The sequence below is a fragment of the Sturnira hondurensis genome, unplaced genomic scaffold, assembly GCF_014824575.4.
Source record: "Sturnira hondurensis isolate 20B ecotype Veracruz unplaced genomic scaffold, ASM1482457v3 Scaffold0010428, whole genome shotgun sequence".
In the NCBI taxonomy this organism is placed as follows: domain Eukaryota; kingdom Metazoa; phylum Chordata; class Mammalia; order Chiroptera; family Phyllostomidae; genus Sturnira; species Sturnira hondurensis.
Window position 1 is genome coordinate 21724063 of NW_028083059.1, and position 14655 is coordinate 21738717.

General features: G+C 38.8%; 1 protein-coding gene across 6 annotated transcripts in view; it reads left to right on the forward strand.

Moving 5' to 3' along the window:
• ROBO1 (roundabout guidance receptor 1) overlaps window positions 1–14655 on the forward strand; it is a 414052-nt gene that overhangs the window by 346006 nt on the left and 53391 nt on the right. For all 6 annotated transcript variants that reach the window (XM_037059025.1, XM_037059024.1, XM_037059028.1 and 3 more), the window contains 5 exons: window positions 2322–2443; window positions 4526–4757; window positions 5634–5755; window positions 9306–9477; window positions 13421–13618. In XM_037059025.1, coding sequence (XP_036914920.1) covers window positions 2322–2443; window positions 4526–4757; window positions 5634–5755; window positions 9306–9477; window positions 13421–13618 — 846 coding nt within the window. The remainder of the gene's footprint in view (window positions 1–2321; window positions 2444–4525; window positions 4758–5633; window positions 5756–9305; window positions 9478–13420; window positions 13619–14655) is intronic.

A 14655-nucleotide genomic window follows, 5' to 3' on the forward strand; every position in this document is an offset into this window, starting at 1 on the left:
TTGTTGCCACTGTCCTTTCTGTTCGTCAGGCACACGTCCTGGCCACAGAGTGCCCGTAATGCCTATTTTCTAAAGACTATGCACACAGATACCGCGTGTGCAGAATAGATGGCAAGAGACATTACTGCACAGAGCACAGTGGGGCCTGAGTAGTCCCCCCTCAGTGACTGTGTGAAGGGGGTTCCCCTGTTGGGGAAGCGGTGGTTGGATGGAATCATAGCTGAGGTTCCCTCCAAATGTCATTCTGAATGTGGAAATGACATTCAGTACATTTCATCTGTATTGAAACGTATTTCTTCCAGGTGACGGAGAAGAATGAGGACAATACAGGACCAATTCATAAACTTCTCAGTGTTACATTGTTAGATAATATTTTCCATTTTTCTCTCTGATGGGAAGTTTTCTAAAATAATAATCTAGACTCCTCTTGTCAAAATGGTCACATTCGGCTAGGAAGTTTAGTCTTTTTCATGAAGGTGTTAATTGGCAAGTTTATCTCAAACCGGAGGAACTAAGGATTTTTATTAAATCATAGCACTGAAATCTTTTTAAATGCTCTACATATGTGTTTGAAGATACTTTCTAAAAGGCAGGAGATTCCCTGAGGATGGAAGTGTGTTCAGATGCCGACATAATGTGTCTTTTCCATACACTGATTCATTTTCACTCAGCCAAAGCTCAATAGCACGTTTTATGTCTATATGGCCCTGTGCTAGGTATCCTGGATCCACAGGGTTGACCAGATCTCTGCCCTCACAGAAAGGACTTTATACGCCTTACCAATCACAGTCTTCAGAAGTTGCCCCATCAGTGTTACTGTTTGACCGTTGAGGAAACAAAAATAGTGAAGTTTAGCAACCGTCCCCATGGTAGATGGCCATGAACTTGTTGAGTTGGGGTACGCACCCAAGTCTGTCTTATTCCAGGGACTTTAGAGGGACAAGGGAACTGAAATTACAGAGCACATGAGACAGTTGGGAAGGAAACATGCCTGAGATGGGAAAGTAATGCTCCAGTGATTTCCACCAAAAGGCCATGAACATGGGGAGCCTGAGGGCCGGTATTAGCCAGAGATAGTCTAAAGTATGCTAAGGTATGAAAAGCCAAAAGTATCTTAGTTGTTGTCTAACTTTGCTTATTTTATGTGCTATGTATATTCAAGGGTATTATTTCTCAAAGTGCTGGGCAGCACTCAATCAGTCCCCTCTTCCATCGGCCTGCCTTCCTGGGCTCCATCAAAGATTCTCACCAACCTCATTTTTCCTTCATGTTTCTTCCCTCACCAGAGTCAGGTCTTTGAAAGTAGTTAATCATTCAGAAAACTAAAATTCTTGTGTCTGTTGTTTATGGGTGGTGAATAATTTACAGTATATGTGCTAAGATACAATACTCAGGAGAATTGTGGATACAAAACAACATTTTATTTTCTTTTTCACCCCATGTTCACCTGAACTGTTATAAACTAAGCAGAACATCTGTATTTAGGACCCCTTTGTAGAAATTGCAAATTTTATTGAACAATGACTTTACTTTAGTCAGTTTAACAAAACCCTTCCTTATTGGGAAAATTTTTTTTACTGTGTTCTTGGTCTCATTTCTAAAATTTTGGTGTTCTTAAGATGAAAAACCCTTGCCTTGACACTATAACTTAATTAAACAAGAACATCATCAATTAAAGACGTGCCGTTTTCTCATCAGATCTGCTCAACTCTGCTCCACCTTACGCTGGCCTGACCTAGTCCAGCCTGTGCTAGCCTGTCCTGTGTTACTGATGGCTCCTGTGCACCCCGCCCCCATCACAGCCCGTCACTTACATACCTAATTTGGGAAGGCACCCAGGTTCTTCTTTTAGTATGCAAGGTGTCTGACTGCGTGCTTGCTTTTCTGCTTTTATCTCCTTTGTTTTCATTACCCACCCACTGTGCTCCACTTTCTGGCTCCTTTCTTCCTTGCGTAATTAGGACCACCACAGAAGTTTGTAACAAACTCAGAGGGGATTGCACTATGCTCCTCATCCTCAGAGGGAAAAAAATCACATGGTGAATCACGTAGGAGGAGCTCTCATACACTGCGGTTTGCTGCTGTTATCTTGGCCTCGACATCTATGTCTCATCCGCATCTGTATCCATATCTCCCTTCCTGTCCTTCTGGTCCTGATACAAAGGTTACTTTGTTCCAACTTTATTCTGCATTACAGGTTGGCTTCACAGTCACAATGATTCTTCTTTTCCGAGAGTTGCAAGGAGTGATTGTTTCCCCACGTTTTCACTCCGATTAGTAACTCAGTGTAAGATCTAACTCAGTGTCTTGCATTGTTGCAGATGTTCCTCCAACCAGCCAAGGGGTGGATCACAAGCAGGTCCAGAGGGAACTGGGAAATGTCGTGCTGCACCTCCACAATCCAACCATCCTTTCTTCCTCTTCAATTGAAGTGCACTGGACAGTGAGTCGTTGTGGCGATTAAACTATTTCATCACAGTTTTAACAAGTGTTAATAACCAGGTGGCTTCTAGTAGATTAGTGTGTCAGATATATATATGTGTGTGTGTGTGTGTGTGCGCGCGCGCACGCGTGCACAACAGATAATTAAATTATATAAGGTCTGCCTGGAAAAAGCCCAGCCATTATCAATATAACAAGAATGGTCTGCGTGATATTGATGTAATCTGGCAGCCAAGGAGAGTGGACTGGAATGCACGTGTGCGAACAATGACAACTTCACTGTACTAGAAAGTAGAGGTGGTAGACACCATTGAGCAAGCATGTGTACTCTGTGGCCACTGCATTCAAAATGAATGAGCTAGTAGAGCAATGAATCTGTGTAAAATTTTGCATTCAGCTTGAACATCCCTCCAAGGAAACTATTCAGATGATTCAGAAGGCTTTCAGGGACAATGCAATAAGTGAAGCACAAATAAAAGTGGCACCAGCATTTCAAAGATATTTGAGTGTCTGTTGAAAGTGATCTACATTCTGGAAGGCCTGCGACAGGCAGAGCACCTAAGAATGATGGACGTGTACAGGCTGCAGTCAATAAAGATGCGTGACTGACAGTGCGAGAAATAGAAGCTGATCTGGGGATTCCAAAAACTACTGTGTCTGAGATTTTGACGCAGGATCTTAGCATGAAACGTGTGGTGCCAAAATTTGTCCTGTGGCTTCTGCTACCAGAGCAGAAGGAACATTGTGCTGCAGTTGCTGACTGCTATTCAAACCACTACCAGGGAACCAGGTTTTGTCAAGGTCATAACTGCAGATGGATGGTGGGTCTACAGCTATGATGCAGAAACGAAGGCCCAGTCCCAATGGAGGTTGCTTGGTTGTCCAGGCCCTAAGAAGGTGTGGCAAAGTCACACCAAGATCGATACCATGTTAACTGTTTTTTTTTTTTTTTATATGGGAGGGGGTTGTCCATTACGACTACGGCCTTCCATGCCAAACGAATGATAGGGAGTGCTGCCTCAGTGTTCTTCATCAGTTATATCGCATCTCTGGCCGTAGCTATAGGTAACTGGTGATTGGCAGCTTCATCATGAGAACATGCCGACTCATGTGTCAGTCTCATGCAAAGTTTTTTGGTGAAACATCAAATCACTGAGGTGACTTAGCCCCCCTACAGCCCAGATTTGACACCCTGTGACTTCTGGCTTTTCCTAAAACCCAAATCACCTTTGAAAGGGGAGAGATTTCAGACCATGGATAAGATTCGGGAAAGTACAACAGGGCAGCTGATGGCGATTCCAGCAAAGGATTCTGCAGAGTATTTTAAACAGTGGAAGATGCTGGGGAATTGTGTGAGGTCCCAAGGTGCCTACTTTGAAGGGGACTGAGGCATCATTGTCCTGTGTACAGTGTTTCTTGTATCTTGTATCTTCTTCAGTAAATGTCTTTATTACTCGTAGTATGTGGCTGGATACTTTGTTTAGACCCATAAGTTTATATATATCTGTTAGTCACTCTCCACCTATGACTTTCTAATGTGATCATTTTTTTATGATGCTACCTGTGGACTCACTGTAAACAGAGAAAATTTTTATCTTTATGTGTATTTTCTACTACCCTGCAATAATGGACTTGACCGGTCTCAGAGGGAAGAAAAGGAGTATTAATTATGAAGATATAAGTTGGAAATGGATCTTTATGACATGTTTTTTTCTGACTTATAAGTACGTCTGCATAGCCTTTAGGCTTTTAAAATTAGAAAGTGGTAAAACACTTCTTACTTCCATATCCCCCTGAGCCTTGACAGACATCTCTCCGGATGTCAGTCACAGAAGTGCTTGGATAACTTACATTTCTGCTTGGAGCCTGGAAATTAATAACTAATATTCTATATTAAGCTTAAAAAGGGAACACATCACAAAAAAGATAGTGACTTGTTTTTAGTATTCTACTTTATGTAAGCTAGAGAACCACAGAATGAAACGAAACATACTTTTTGTATGTAGTCACATTTAATTTTCATAACTTTCTAATAAACCAATAAAAATATTCATGATTACATTTCTACTTGTCATTTTAATAGGTGGACCAACAGTCTCAGTATATTCAAGGATATAAAGTTCTTTATCGGCCGTCTGGAGCGAACCGTGGTGAATCGGAGTGGTTAGTTTTTGAAGTGAGGACGCCAACCAGAAATAGTGTGGTTATCCCTGATCTCAAAAAAGGAGTCAACTATGAAATTAAGGCTCGTCCTTTTTTTAATGAATTTCAAGGAGCAGACAGTGAAATTAAATTTGCCAAAACCCTGGAAGAAGGCAAGTACAGGGAAGTGTGGGATTTCTGTGGGTTGCAGTGCATTGTCAGGATATATTAACTTGATTGAAAATTTTCAATGTTGATAGTGACATTACTATCTTTTTATATCGAACAATATATTTTGCTAATAAAATTTTAAAACAAACTTCTGTAACACTTGCTTTAATAGAGACCTATACAAAAATGTGCAGTTTGATGGGGTATATAGGAATTATCAAAAATAAAATTCACAATTAAAGATGGAAATGTTTTCAATTTGCTTGCCCTTGCATTATTTCCCATTCGTTTATTCAATGTTATCTTGAGTAATGACTTGTAAGGAAGGTGAGTAATGTCTTGGTTTGCCCCTGACTTTCTGGTGGTCATATACATTTTATACTTCTGACTCATGTCCCTGGGAACCCCTCAGTTCTAGACAAACCAGTACGCTCGGCCACCCAGTAGCTAGAAATTAAAAATTAATTTTTAAATAAAGGTAGAATGTTATATACTACAACTGTACTCTTTAAAAATAACTAGAATGCTCCCTAAAATGTCTTTATTACTTCAAGTATATATATGATAGAATATAGTTAATATCATGGATGAATTTTGAACATTTTCAGAGAGAGTATGGGACTAAGGTAACAAGGTAAAAGAAGTAAGATTTTTTTTTTGGAGTTTTTGTGGAGATAATCTAATATAATGTTGGTTTTGAAAAATTCACATTGAGAAAAAAATTTAGTTTGAGACTATACTGACTTGCATGAGGTACATCTTTAAAACATATGCATATATTGATATAAATTTTATGTAGTTATTGTTTTACTTTAATAAGAGCTTGCTTTTAGTGTTCTCTAATGTACTCATGTCTACTTTTTGAAACAATTTAATAGCACCCAGTGCCCCACCTCAAAGTGTAACCGTATCAAAGAATGATGGAAATGGAACTGCAATTCTTGTTAGTTGGCAGCCACCTCCAGAAGACACTCAAAATGGAATGGTCCAAGAGTATAAGGTAATACATATCTAATAATTGACTGGCGGACATCTGTCTCCCCGTACAAAGCTCGGTTACATCGTGCATGGATGTTTGGCGCCACCTGCTGGTCTGAATGGCATTATGTAAAATTATTTTTAAAACATTTTCCTGTTTATTCAGTAATTGTGGAATACTAATTCTTAAGCCATTTGAAAAAAAATAATTTAAAAGAGAGCATCTAATTTATCACAAAATAGGTCAATGTAATTTTTCACAAATAACAAATGTAAATACTAATAAAATTTTTTTGCCATCAAAAGTCGATTAAATATATTTTTTTTGTAGAATTGGATGGATTGCCCTATGAAATTGGGCAGTTGCGTTATAGTCCATCAAGTGTGGATTATTTTCTTTCCTTTTAGCATGCTTGACATTTTAGAACTTTGAAGCTAAGATTAAAAATGCGTTTTAATGTGTATAAAAATCACTTTCTACCCATAAACTTTGTTGTAGTCTTTAAACAAAATTACACGTCTCAGAGGAAGTTCAAATGCAAATTTATTTTATTTCTAATTGATTTTTATTTTTTCTGTTTTGTTTTGTTCTTTCCATTACTGTTTAGTCCCCTACACTCATCCCCCCCAGCAGCCACCACACTGTCGTCCAGGTTCCTTTCCCCTTTTGCTCAGGCCCTCCACCCCTTAACTCCACCCCCTGTCTTAGCTGTGATTCTGCTCCCCGCCTGTGAGACTGCCTCTGTCTTGCTTGTTAGTTCAGTTTGTTCATTAGATTCCACGTATGAGTGAAATTATATGGTCAAATGTAAACTTACCCATGCTGGGGTGGATTTTTAAAATATATGCTGTATTGTTAAGTGATTTAGTATAATGATTCTGCATAATTGTTTTTACCTGTGAAAACAGTGGCTATATTCACTGAGTTTGGAGAGTCTCACATTGATTTATTTTGTGCAAATGTTTTTAAGCATGCCGAGGTACAATAAAAACTAAGTTAGGGACATGACATTTATCCTGTCAATGAATTTGTATTGTGGGATAGTCTTAATGAGTTATGATAAATGATTTTGAATCAAGACAATCTCAATTGAGAAGAGATTTATATATACTTTTTCAAACGTATATAAACAGTACATACTAAAAACTTGTAATTGCAAAATAAGTATTTCTCTAGACAGTGCTTAAAATTTCCATGACACCTGAGTATTTTTCTAATTACCAGCTAAATTATTATACTTAGTAGATTATCTCATATATCTGAATATTTTACGCTGTGTCTTTGATGTGAAACTAATGTCAGCAGGTGAACACATTTGCCTTATACATGTAATTACATGCTAGCATCGGAATCACTGTGGACGTAGTTTTTAGGTAGAGGTGCCTGACCATCATTCTCAGAAATTCAAATTCAGTCATTCTAATGGGGCCCCTGTGTATATATTTTGGTAGATCTTTCTAGGTGATTCTGATGTGCATTCTTGGTTAAAGCCCCCCCCAAAAAACGATAAATGTTCTTTTGAGTAGCAAAAAATTTGCCTAATAACTGGATATACTGCACTTAGTTTTAGATATAATTTTATTAACTTGAAGTGATTTATTAAGATGCAACCAGAAAATTTGTGTACACTTGTAAAGGGCAAATTTTTAAAAGTATTTGCAATACTTAAATACATAAATGAATTATGGTTGTTTTATGGCCATTTAAATTAAGATCTTCTAATGTAATTGAATCACTGAAAGGTAAGAGTCTCTACTGTTTTAAGTGCCTTCTCATGACTTTCAAGTTTATTTCAGTACTGGGAGTGTGAGAATACTATGGTTCAGTTCATAAAAATAAACTGTTACAAAGGTTTTTGAGGATTTAGAATGAGGTGATGTCTTAGCTCTCAAGCAAAATTGTGTAATGTAGGCATTTTCCCCCGAAGAGTCAAAACTCATTTCTCTCCTAAAGAAATGTGAAAGAGTGGATTTCACTTAACTTCATGGTCAATTTAAAATAATAAAATGCCTTTCAGAACCTGATTTACTGGTACAGAATCGGCTTGTGGCTTCGGTTCAGCTGCGTAATGTAATTGAGTGGGGAGGGGGATCACAGAGGGCTCTTTCTTTCTGAATGGTCAGATCCTGGTGTAGAATCTGACCATTGGCCGATGTTGTGCATTGACACTGTATTTAAGTAATATTAACTTTCAAAGATGAAAAATCGAGGTTATTACCCTCATGGTAGAGGACACTGATAGTCTTGGATTTATTTTAAATCCCCTTTCCTGTTACAGTTTGGACAACAGGCACATCTTGCTTGAGGGACATCATACGGAGTATAGGGCATGGTTACGACTCCGCGGGTCGTTTTCGTGTGGAAACTGAGTCCAAGTGCTGCTGTCCGTCACATCCCTGTCCTTGGACATTGCCAAAGATCACCCTGTGATTAAATGATCCCTTAGTGAAGTTTAAATTAAGGGCTATATATATATATTGCAGTTCAGAAATATTTATTTCCTGAAAATAAATTTCTATCACAAATGTTATTATCCAATTCAATGAGATATACAATAATTTTCTTATAAGAATATTTTTCTTTCAAATCATGCTCTTTATGATCTCATGTTATCAAGGACTAATTAATATTCATTGCTAATGAATATTTTCTAATGCTAATTAGAAATATTTTATAGAAATATTTTCTAGTGCTAATTTTCTCTCATTGTTAATAGATCACCGTATCATAGGCTGAGTAAAATCCTATAATACCTATGTTTAGTTACATTTTTATCTTAATTTTTATTGTTTCCCTCTTATTTTTTATTAGTAACCGATTCCCTTATTATATTTTTTCCATTACCATCTAGTCCCCTTGTACCTCCCTTCCCCCAGCAATCACCACATTGTGGTCCATGTCCATGAGTCCCTTTTCCTCAATCACTCCGCCCCCTAACCCCGCCCACTAGTTGTCGTCTGTTCTCCACCAAAGAGTCTGTCTTTGTTTTAATAACCATACTTACGCAAGGTACTCTATTCAGAAGCTCTCTCTCTTTTTAAAACAACTGCTTCTTGGTTTTGATGGAAAAGGTAATGTGACGGATGGCACCAGGTCACTTGATTCCAGAGAGCTGTTGAAGTATGTTGCTAGGCTCTGAGTTTCCTCCTTGTCTTTGTGTTGTGCTTGCTGTCTGGCCATTTAGCATCACACCTGCCCCGCAGTGGGAATGCAAATGCTGAATGCTGCTAGGTAAGCTCTTGTCCTTTATCCAGACACACACAGCTATTTCTTATGTTCTTTCTTTAATGCCAGTGATACGGGCAGATAGCAACTAGTGTCTTCAAGCAAAAATTTAGACTCGCCATCTGTAATGCTTTAAAAGTATATGTGAACGTGAAAGAGGTCTTCACAGTCCAGCTAACACTAGGCCTGCCTGGAGCATCCTTTCAGAACTAGATCCTAGGGAAACAGACTTTGAAACTCCCCATACTGGGTTCGTAGAACTATGTCTAAAACCACCATACTATGTTGCTCTTTGCATTATCTTAGATGATTTTCCACCTTAACTTTCACGGTGTTCTTCTGACAGGTTTGGTGTTTGGGCAACGAAACTCGTTACCACATAAACAAGACCGTGGACGGTTCCACCTTTTCTGTGGTCATCCCTTCTCTGGTTCCTGGGATCCGATACAGTGTGGAGGTGGCCGCCAGCACGGGGGCGGGGCCTGGGGTGAAGAGCGAGCCACAGTTCATCCAGTTAGGTAAGTGCTGGCCCAAGTCCGGTTTGAGAGTGTCTGTCCCTCGTCCCTTTGGCCTATCCCTTTTTTTCCTCCTCCCTCCCCTGCCCTCCCTGCAGTGGCAAGTTGAATAAAATACGGAATGTGGCAGTGTAGCTACAATATGATGGTTTGGCTCTAATATATATAACCACTGAACTTAAATGTATCCAAGCACGTGTTCTAAAGGATTTTTGAAGCAAAAGTCTGTCGTGCTGTGTCATCCTAATCCTGTCCCATTAAATTATTTCCATCTTGTCAACAAACACAATTCATTGAGCACCAAAGGTACTTCAGTGAACAAGAAAGACACGATCTACACCTTCATAGAAATTACAGTTGTTCGGATTAAAATAAAACAAACTTTCAGTCGAAACTTATACCAGGTATTAGAAGTTTACAGCAATAATATTGTAACTTATATTTACCATTTTTGTGTCTATTTAAAATTATAACTGCTTTTCATAACAAAAAATAGATTGAGATGTCAAAGTGCATTGGAATATGGTTATATGGTAATTATTTATAAAGTTAAATATAGTATGTGCTTCAAAAGTTAGATAAGTAGGCAAAAACTGACAGATTCCTTCATTACAAAAATCCACAATAGACAATGTGGGGAACATAAGATACAACTTTAGAAGTGGTTACTAGTAAAATCTAAGCCATACAATAACAAAACAGCAACATGCTATGCTATTTATTTATATTTTTAGAGAGAGGGAGAGAGAAACATTGATTTGTTGTTCCACTTAGTTATTCGTTGGTTGGTTTTTGTCTGTGCCCTGATCAGAGATGGGACCTGCACTGTAGGCCTGTCGGGATGACTGTCTGACCGACAGGACTCCTCAGCCAGGGAAAATGCTATTGTAAATGGAAACAGGGGAGAAAGGGGTCAGATGGTGAGGGGAAACATTTAAATTGTGAGACATAATTTGATTGTTTCATAATTGTTTCATTGCCTCACAATCAAATTATGAGATATGCCAAGAAGTACATAGTCAACTTTGTGTTTGTCTGTTCCAGATCAGGAGTTAAGCATTAGTAATATTTTATGTCAGTTGCTAATTTATGAAAAAGCATCAGATAAATGAATCTTTATACTTACATAAGTACATAGTATTTTTGCATGTTGACAATATTGACATTCTAGAAATTATTTCAAAGCAAAATTAAGAAACATTTGGCTTTGAGTAAACTTTATTGCTACACATCAGAAAGTTTATGGAAACTGTTATTCATGTTCCATTGTTAAGACAATGCCAGCTGCTGGAACAGACACATTTGCAGAACTCCGTTGAATAACATAGTGAAGTTCCCCTGAGGGCCTGTGGCTGGGAGGAGGAACTCTGTTTGCAGCAGACAGGGAGGGTCATGTTCTGATGAAGCTCACCCTCACCCTCTTTAACACGGGGCTTCCCAGGTGGACACTGGGTGAGCAGAAAGGAGGTATTGAGGCATATAGTTTGCTGGAGCGTTTGATGGTGCCCATGGCTCCTGCCCAGAACTCAGTCCCGTGATTACCAACAGATGGTTGGGAACATCACAAAATGCTCTCCCTGGCTAGGGAATACCTCCCAATAGCTCCAGGCTCCGAGGGTTCCAGTCAGACCTTTAGGGCAAACAGTTGTGGCCACAGTTTGCTTTCTGGGTTATATTTTACATTTAGCACATTTGTAAGTGGTGCTTAGATATACAACTGTTAAGTGAAAATAGGTTTGTGGTTTATTTTTGGTTCATTCATTGCAAAATTTCACTCAATATACAAGGTCACAGTGTTCTATAAGGGGGAGAGTAGTTCAGCATAGACATTTTTACTCAGTTGCCCAGTTTTGGGAAACATCAGTATTAACTTGTTAAAATTGTAATTATAGGTTACATTGTGATCACCCTGGATATTGTTGATGTTATTTACCTATTTTTATATAGCATATGGCTTCTAGTCCTGGGTTTTCAAAAATAAATTGAAAATAAAAGGGCATGTCAGGTTTATTTATTCAAGATTTAAATTGTGGGATTTAAGGGTCAGATAAGTTTTCCTGAATTACAAATGCATTCCCGTTTTTTCCATACCTCAATATAGCCTTGGCTGCAGCAAGACAAGGACCGAAATAGAGAGGCCGTGTTTCAGTTCACTCACACCACACTGTAGTCTGTTAAGCCCATCTGGTCACAGGCAGGGGACCCCTCTTGTCTGTCTCCATAAAATCGGAAGCTACCCAACTTAACCTTGCACAAATACCCATGACATCTATGAACCCAGCAGACATAAAGCATGGATTGAGAATAAAAAGAATAGGTCTGCTTGGCCAACTTTCAGAAGATGAAATGCTCTTAGGAGAACCATAGATAAAAGGGTCTGGAACAGGAAATAAAACTTTCAGTCAACACACAGTTGAAGGCAGATGACTACTTGTGAAAATAGGTTTTTCAGCCTTGACCCTCCATAGAATGAAATCTGAAATTCTGTGCAAGAAAGAAAGGTAAATAAATAAAAACCACACACAACACGAGTAGCAATTTAGCCGTTTTACAGAGAAGCCGGCGCTGTTTTCCCCGAGGCCGTCTCCTAAACCACGGGGTTCTGCTTTTCCCTGCCAGGGCCCGATTGGGGTGCAGTGACATTTAACAAGGAAAAGTAATCCGTGGGATGTTTGTTTCTGTTTGGGAAATGTTATTCATACATGACGAGTTATACCCATTATTTTTCTGAACAAAGAAGGATTTCTAGAGTGGAACAAATGTTTCTATTTTAAATCAGGTTGCGCTAGCAGAACATTATCAGAGCCACATGATTTAACAATTGTCAGAAAGCCCCATCCCAAAGAAGTGGGCAGGCCCCCTCCCATCTCACCAGATGTAGGGAGGAGCACACAACTGCAGACACGCAGCGCTGCCCTCTGGCCTTCCCCGGGGTGGGCCTCGCCGGGTGCCCGGGAAGGAGGGTGTTGCTCCGGCAACACCGTGGTAGCTTCCCATTGGCTGCAGAGGACCAGGCGGCGCTATGTGACTTGGTGAAATGGTGGACTTGAAATACTAATATCTTGGTAGGTTTGAACATAAATGTAAAAATAAGTAAATTTTACTAGCCATAGATTCCACATTTAATTCTTGAATCAAAATAGCTATCAGAAAACATAAGCTTTTTATAATATTCATAAAACCTGATCATTCCTGTCCGTATTTAATGTTTCTGTATTTATTGTTGGCCATGGTCATTACTTCAAAAGAAAGATTTTTTATAGTTCTTTCAGTGGTAACATTATTGTAATGTTTCATTGTTTTTTAATAATCTTGAGTTTTATAGGCCCTCTGGAGCATAGGTTCAAATACTGTGCTTCTAAGGCAGTTAATAACATTAGAATATATGGACCGTGTGTGTGTGGGCAGGGGGTGATGTGAGACACAACACATTTTTTCAATAACTACCTTACACAGGAAATAAAATTTCATTACTTACCTTTTTAAGGACATATAATTGAGGGTTTCTACACAAGTTTGAGGAGGTATATATTATTTTTATACTTATTTGGCATCTTTATCTGTATATTTGCATTAAAATATTTCATTTCTTAGAATTGTACATTTTACTTCAGCACTTTCCCCTTAAAACTTACCAGTAATCTAAGCAATAAGTTGCAGAGTTTTCTCCAATAAAAAATAGAAATCCTGTTCATTTGCCTGTCTTAAAATGTATTTCATAAAATCACATCACATTTGTTTTGAATTAAAAGAAATAGAATGAACATAATTTTGCTGAAAATCTTATGAATTGTTTTAGCCAACAATGCTGGTGTAGCAAATTGAAAAACAGAAGCCCTTGTCCAAAAAATGAACAAAATAATGATGGTAGTTTTATATAATGTAAGCTGTGAGTTCATCATTTACTGAGTTTTAAAACCAAATCAATCAAATGATGGCCTTTCAGATTCCCACGGAAACCCCGTGTCCCCTGAGGACCAAGTCAGTCTAGCTCAGCAGATCTCCGACGTGGTGAAGCAGCCGGCCTTCATCGCGGGGATCGGGGCCGCCTGTTGGATCATCCTCATGGTCTTCAGCATTTGGCTCTACCGGCACCGGAAGAAGAGGAATGGGCTGACGAGCACCTATGCTGGCATCAGAAAAGGTATTAGCTTTCCTAAGGTTTGCATACTTTACTGTGGTGACATAACTCGTGATGTTCATCTGTGACTCCAAGTTGTATAGGATTATAGATGTCCTGTATTAAATTATTATTATTTTTTATTTTTATTTATCTTTTGAGGGGAAGGGAAGGAGAGAGGGAGAGAAGTATCAATGTATGGTTGGCTCTCGTGGGTCCCCTGCTGGGAACTGGCCTGCAACCCAGGCATGTGCCCTGACTGGGAATTGAACCGCGATCGTGTGGTTCGCAGGCCTGCGCTCAATCCACTGAGCTACACCAGCCAGGGCTTGTATTAAATTAACTTAATACATAAAGATTTTCAAAAGTACTTTTATTGTATTGTGATATCTACATATTAACTCGTGTTGAGTAGCAATGCCGCAGATAGGGCGCGTCAGCCTCAGGCTCGGTTCCTTTACAACACATGTCTCCCAGGTAGATCCACCTTTGGTTGTTGTGCAATTCCCTGGTTCTATTAGGGAATGTTTTTTTTTTTTTTTTTTGGCTTTATATTCCCAAGCAAACTTTTTGATCTCCTGTCACAAAAATTACAAAAACAAGCTTCAGACTCTTCCACACAGCTTTAACATGGCATTGTTGCTGTTGTGAAGCTAAAGAGATCATTTTATAGTCTTATTTCTATGATTATTTATAAAATAGTCATTTCTTTTTACTGTTATTTTTACTGTTATTCTGTGACAGATGTCCCAGTTTTAACTTTTCTGCCCTCCTCTGCCCATCCCACCCCCTGTTCCCACAGTCAATTCCCACACTTCATCTAGTCCCTCCCCCTTCTTTCCGCCATTGTCCCCCTGCCCCCGCCCCCTGAATGTATCAGTCTTTAGTGAATACAAATTGCATGACTGAATAAGGTCCTCTAGTTTGAAGAGAGAGGAGATTTAGTATTTTTTATTGCTGTATTTAAAGTTGTAAGTTGACTGTGTATATGCTGTTAATTGGTGATGGTGATTTTGTTACAAATATGTTTACAGTTTTAGAAGATAAAGTTTACTTGCCTG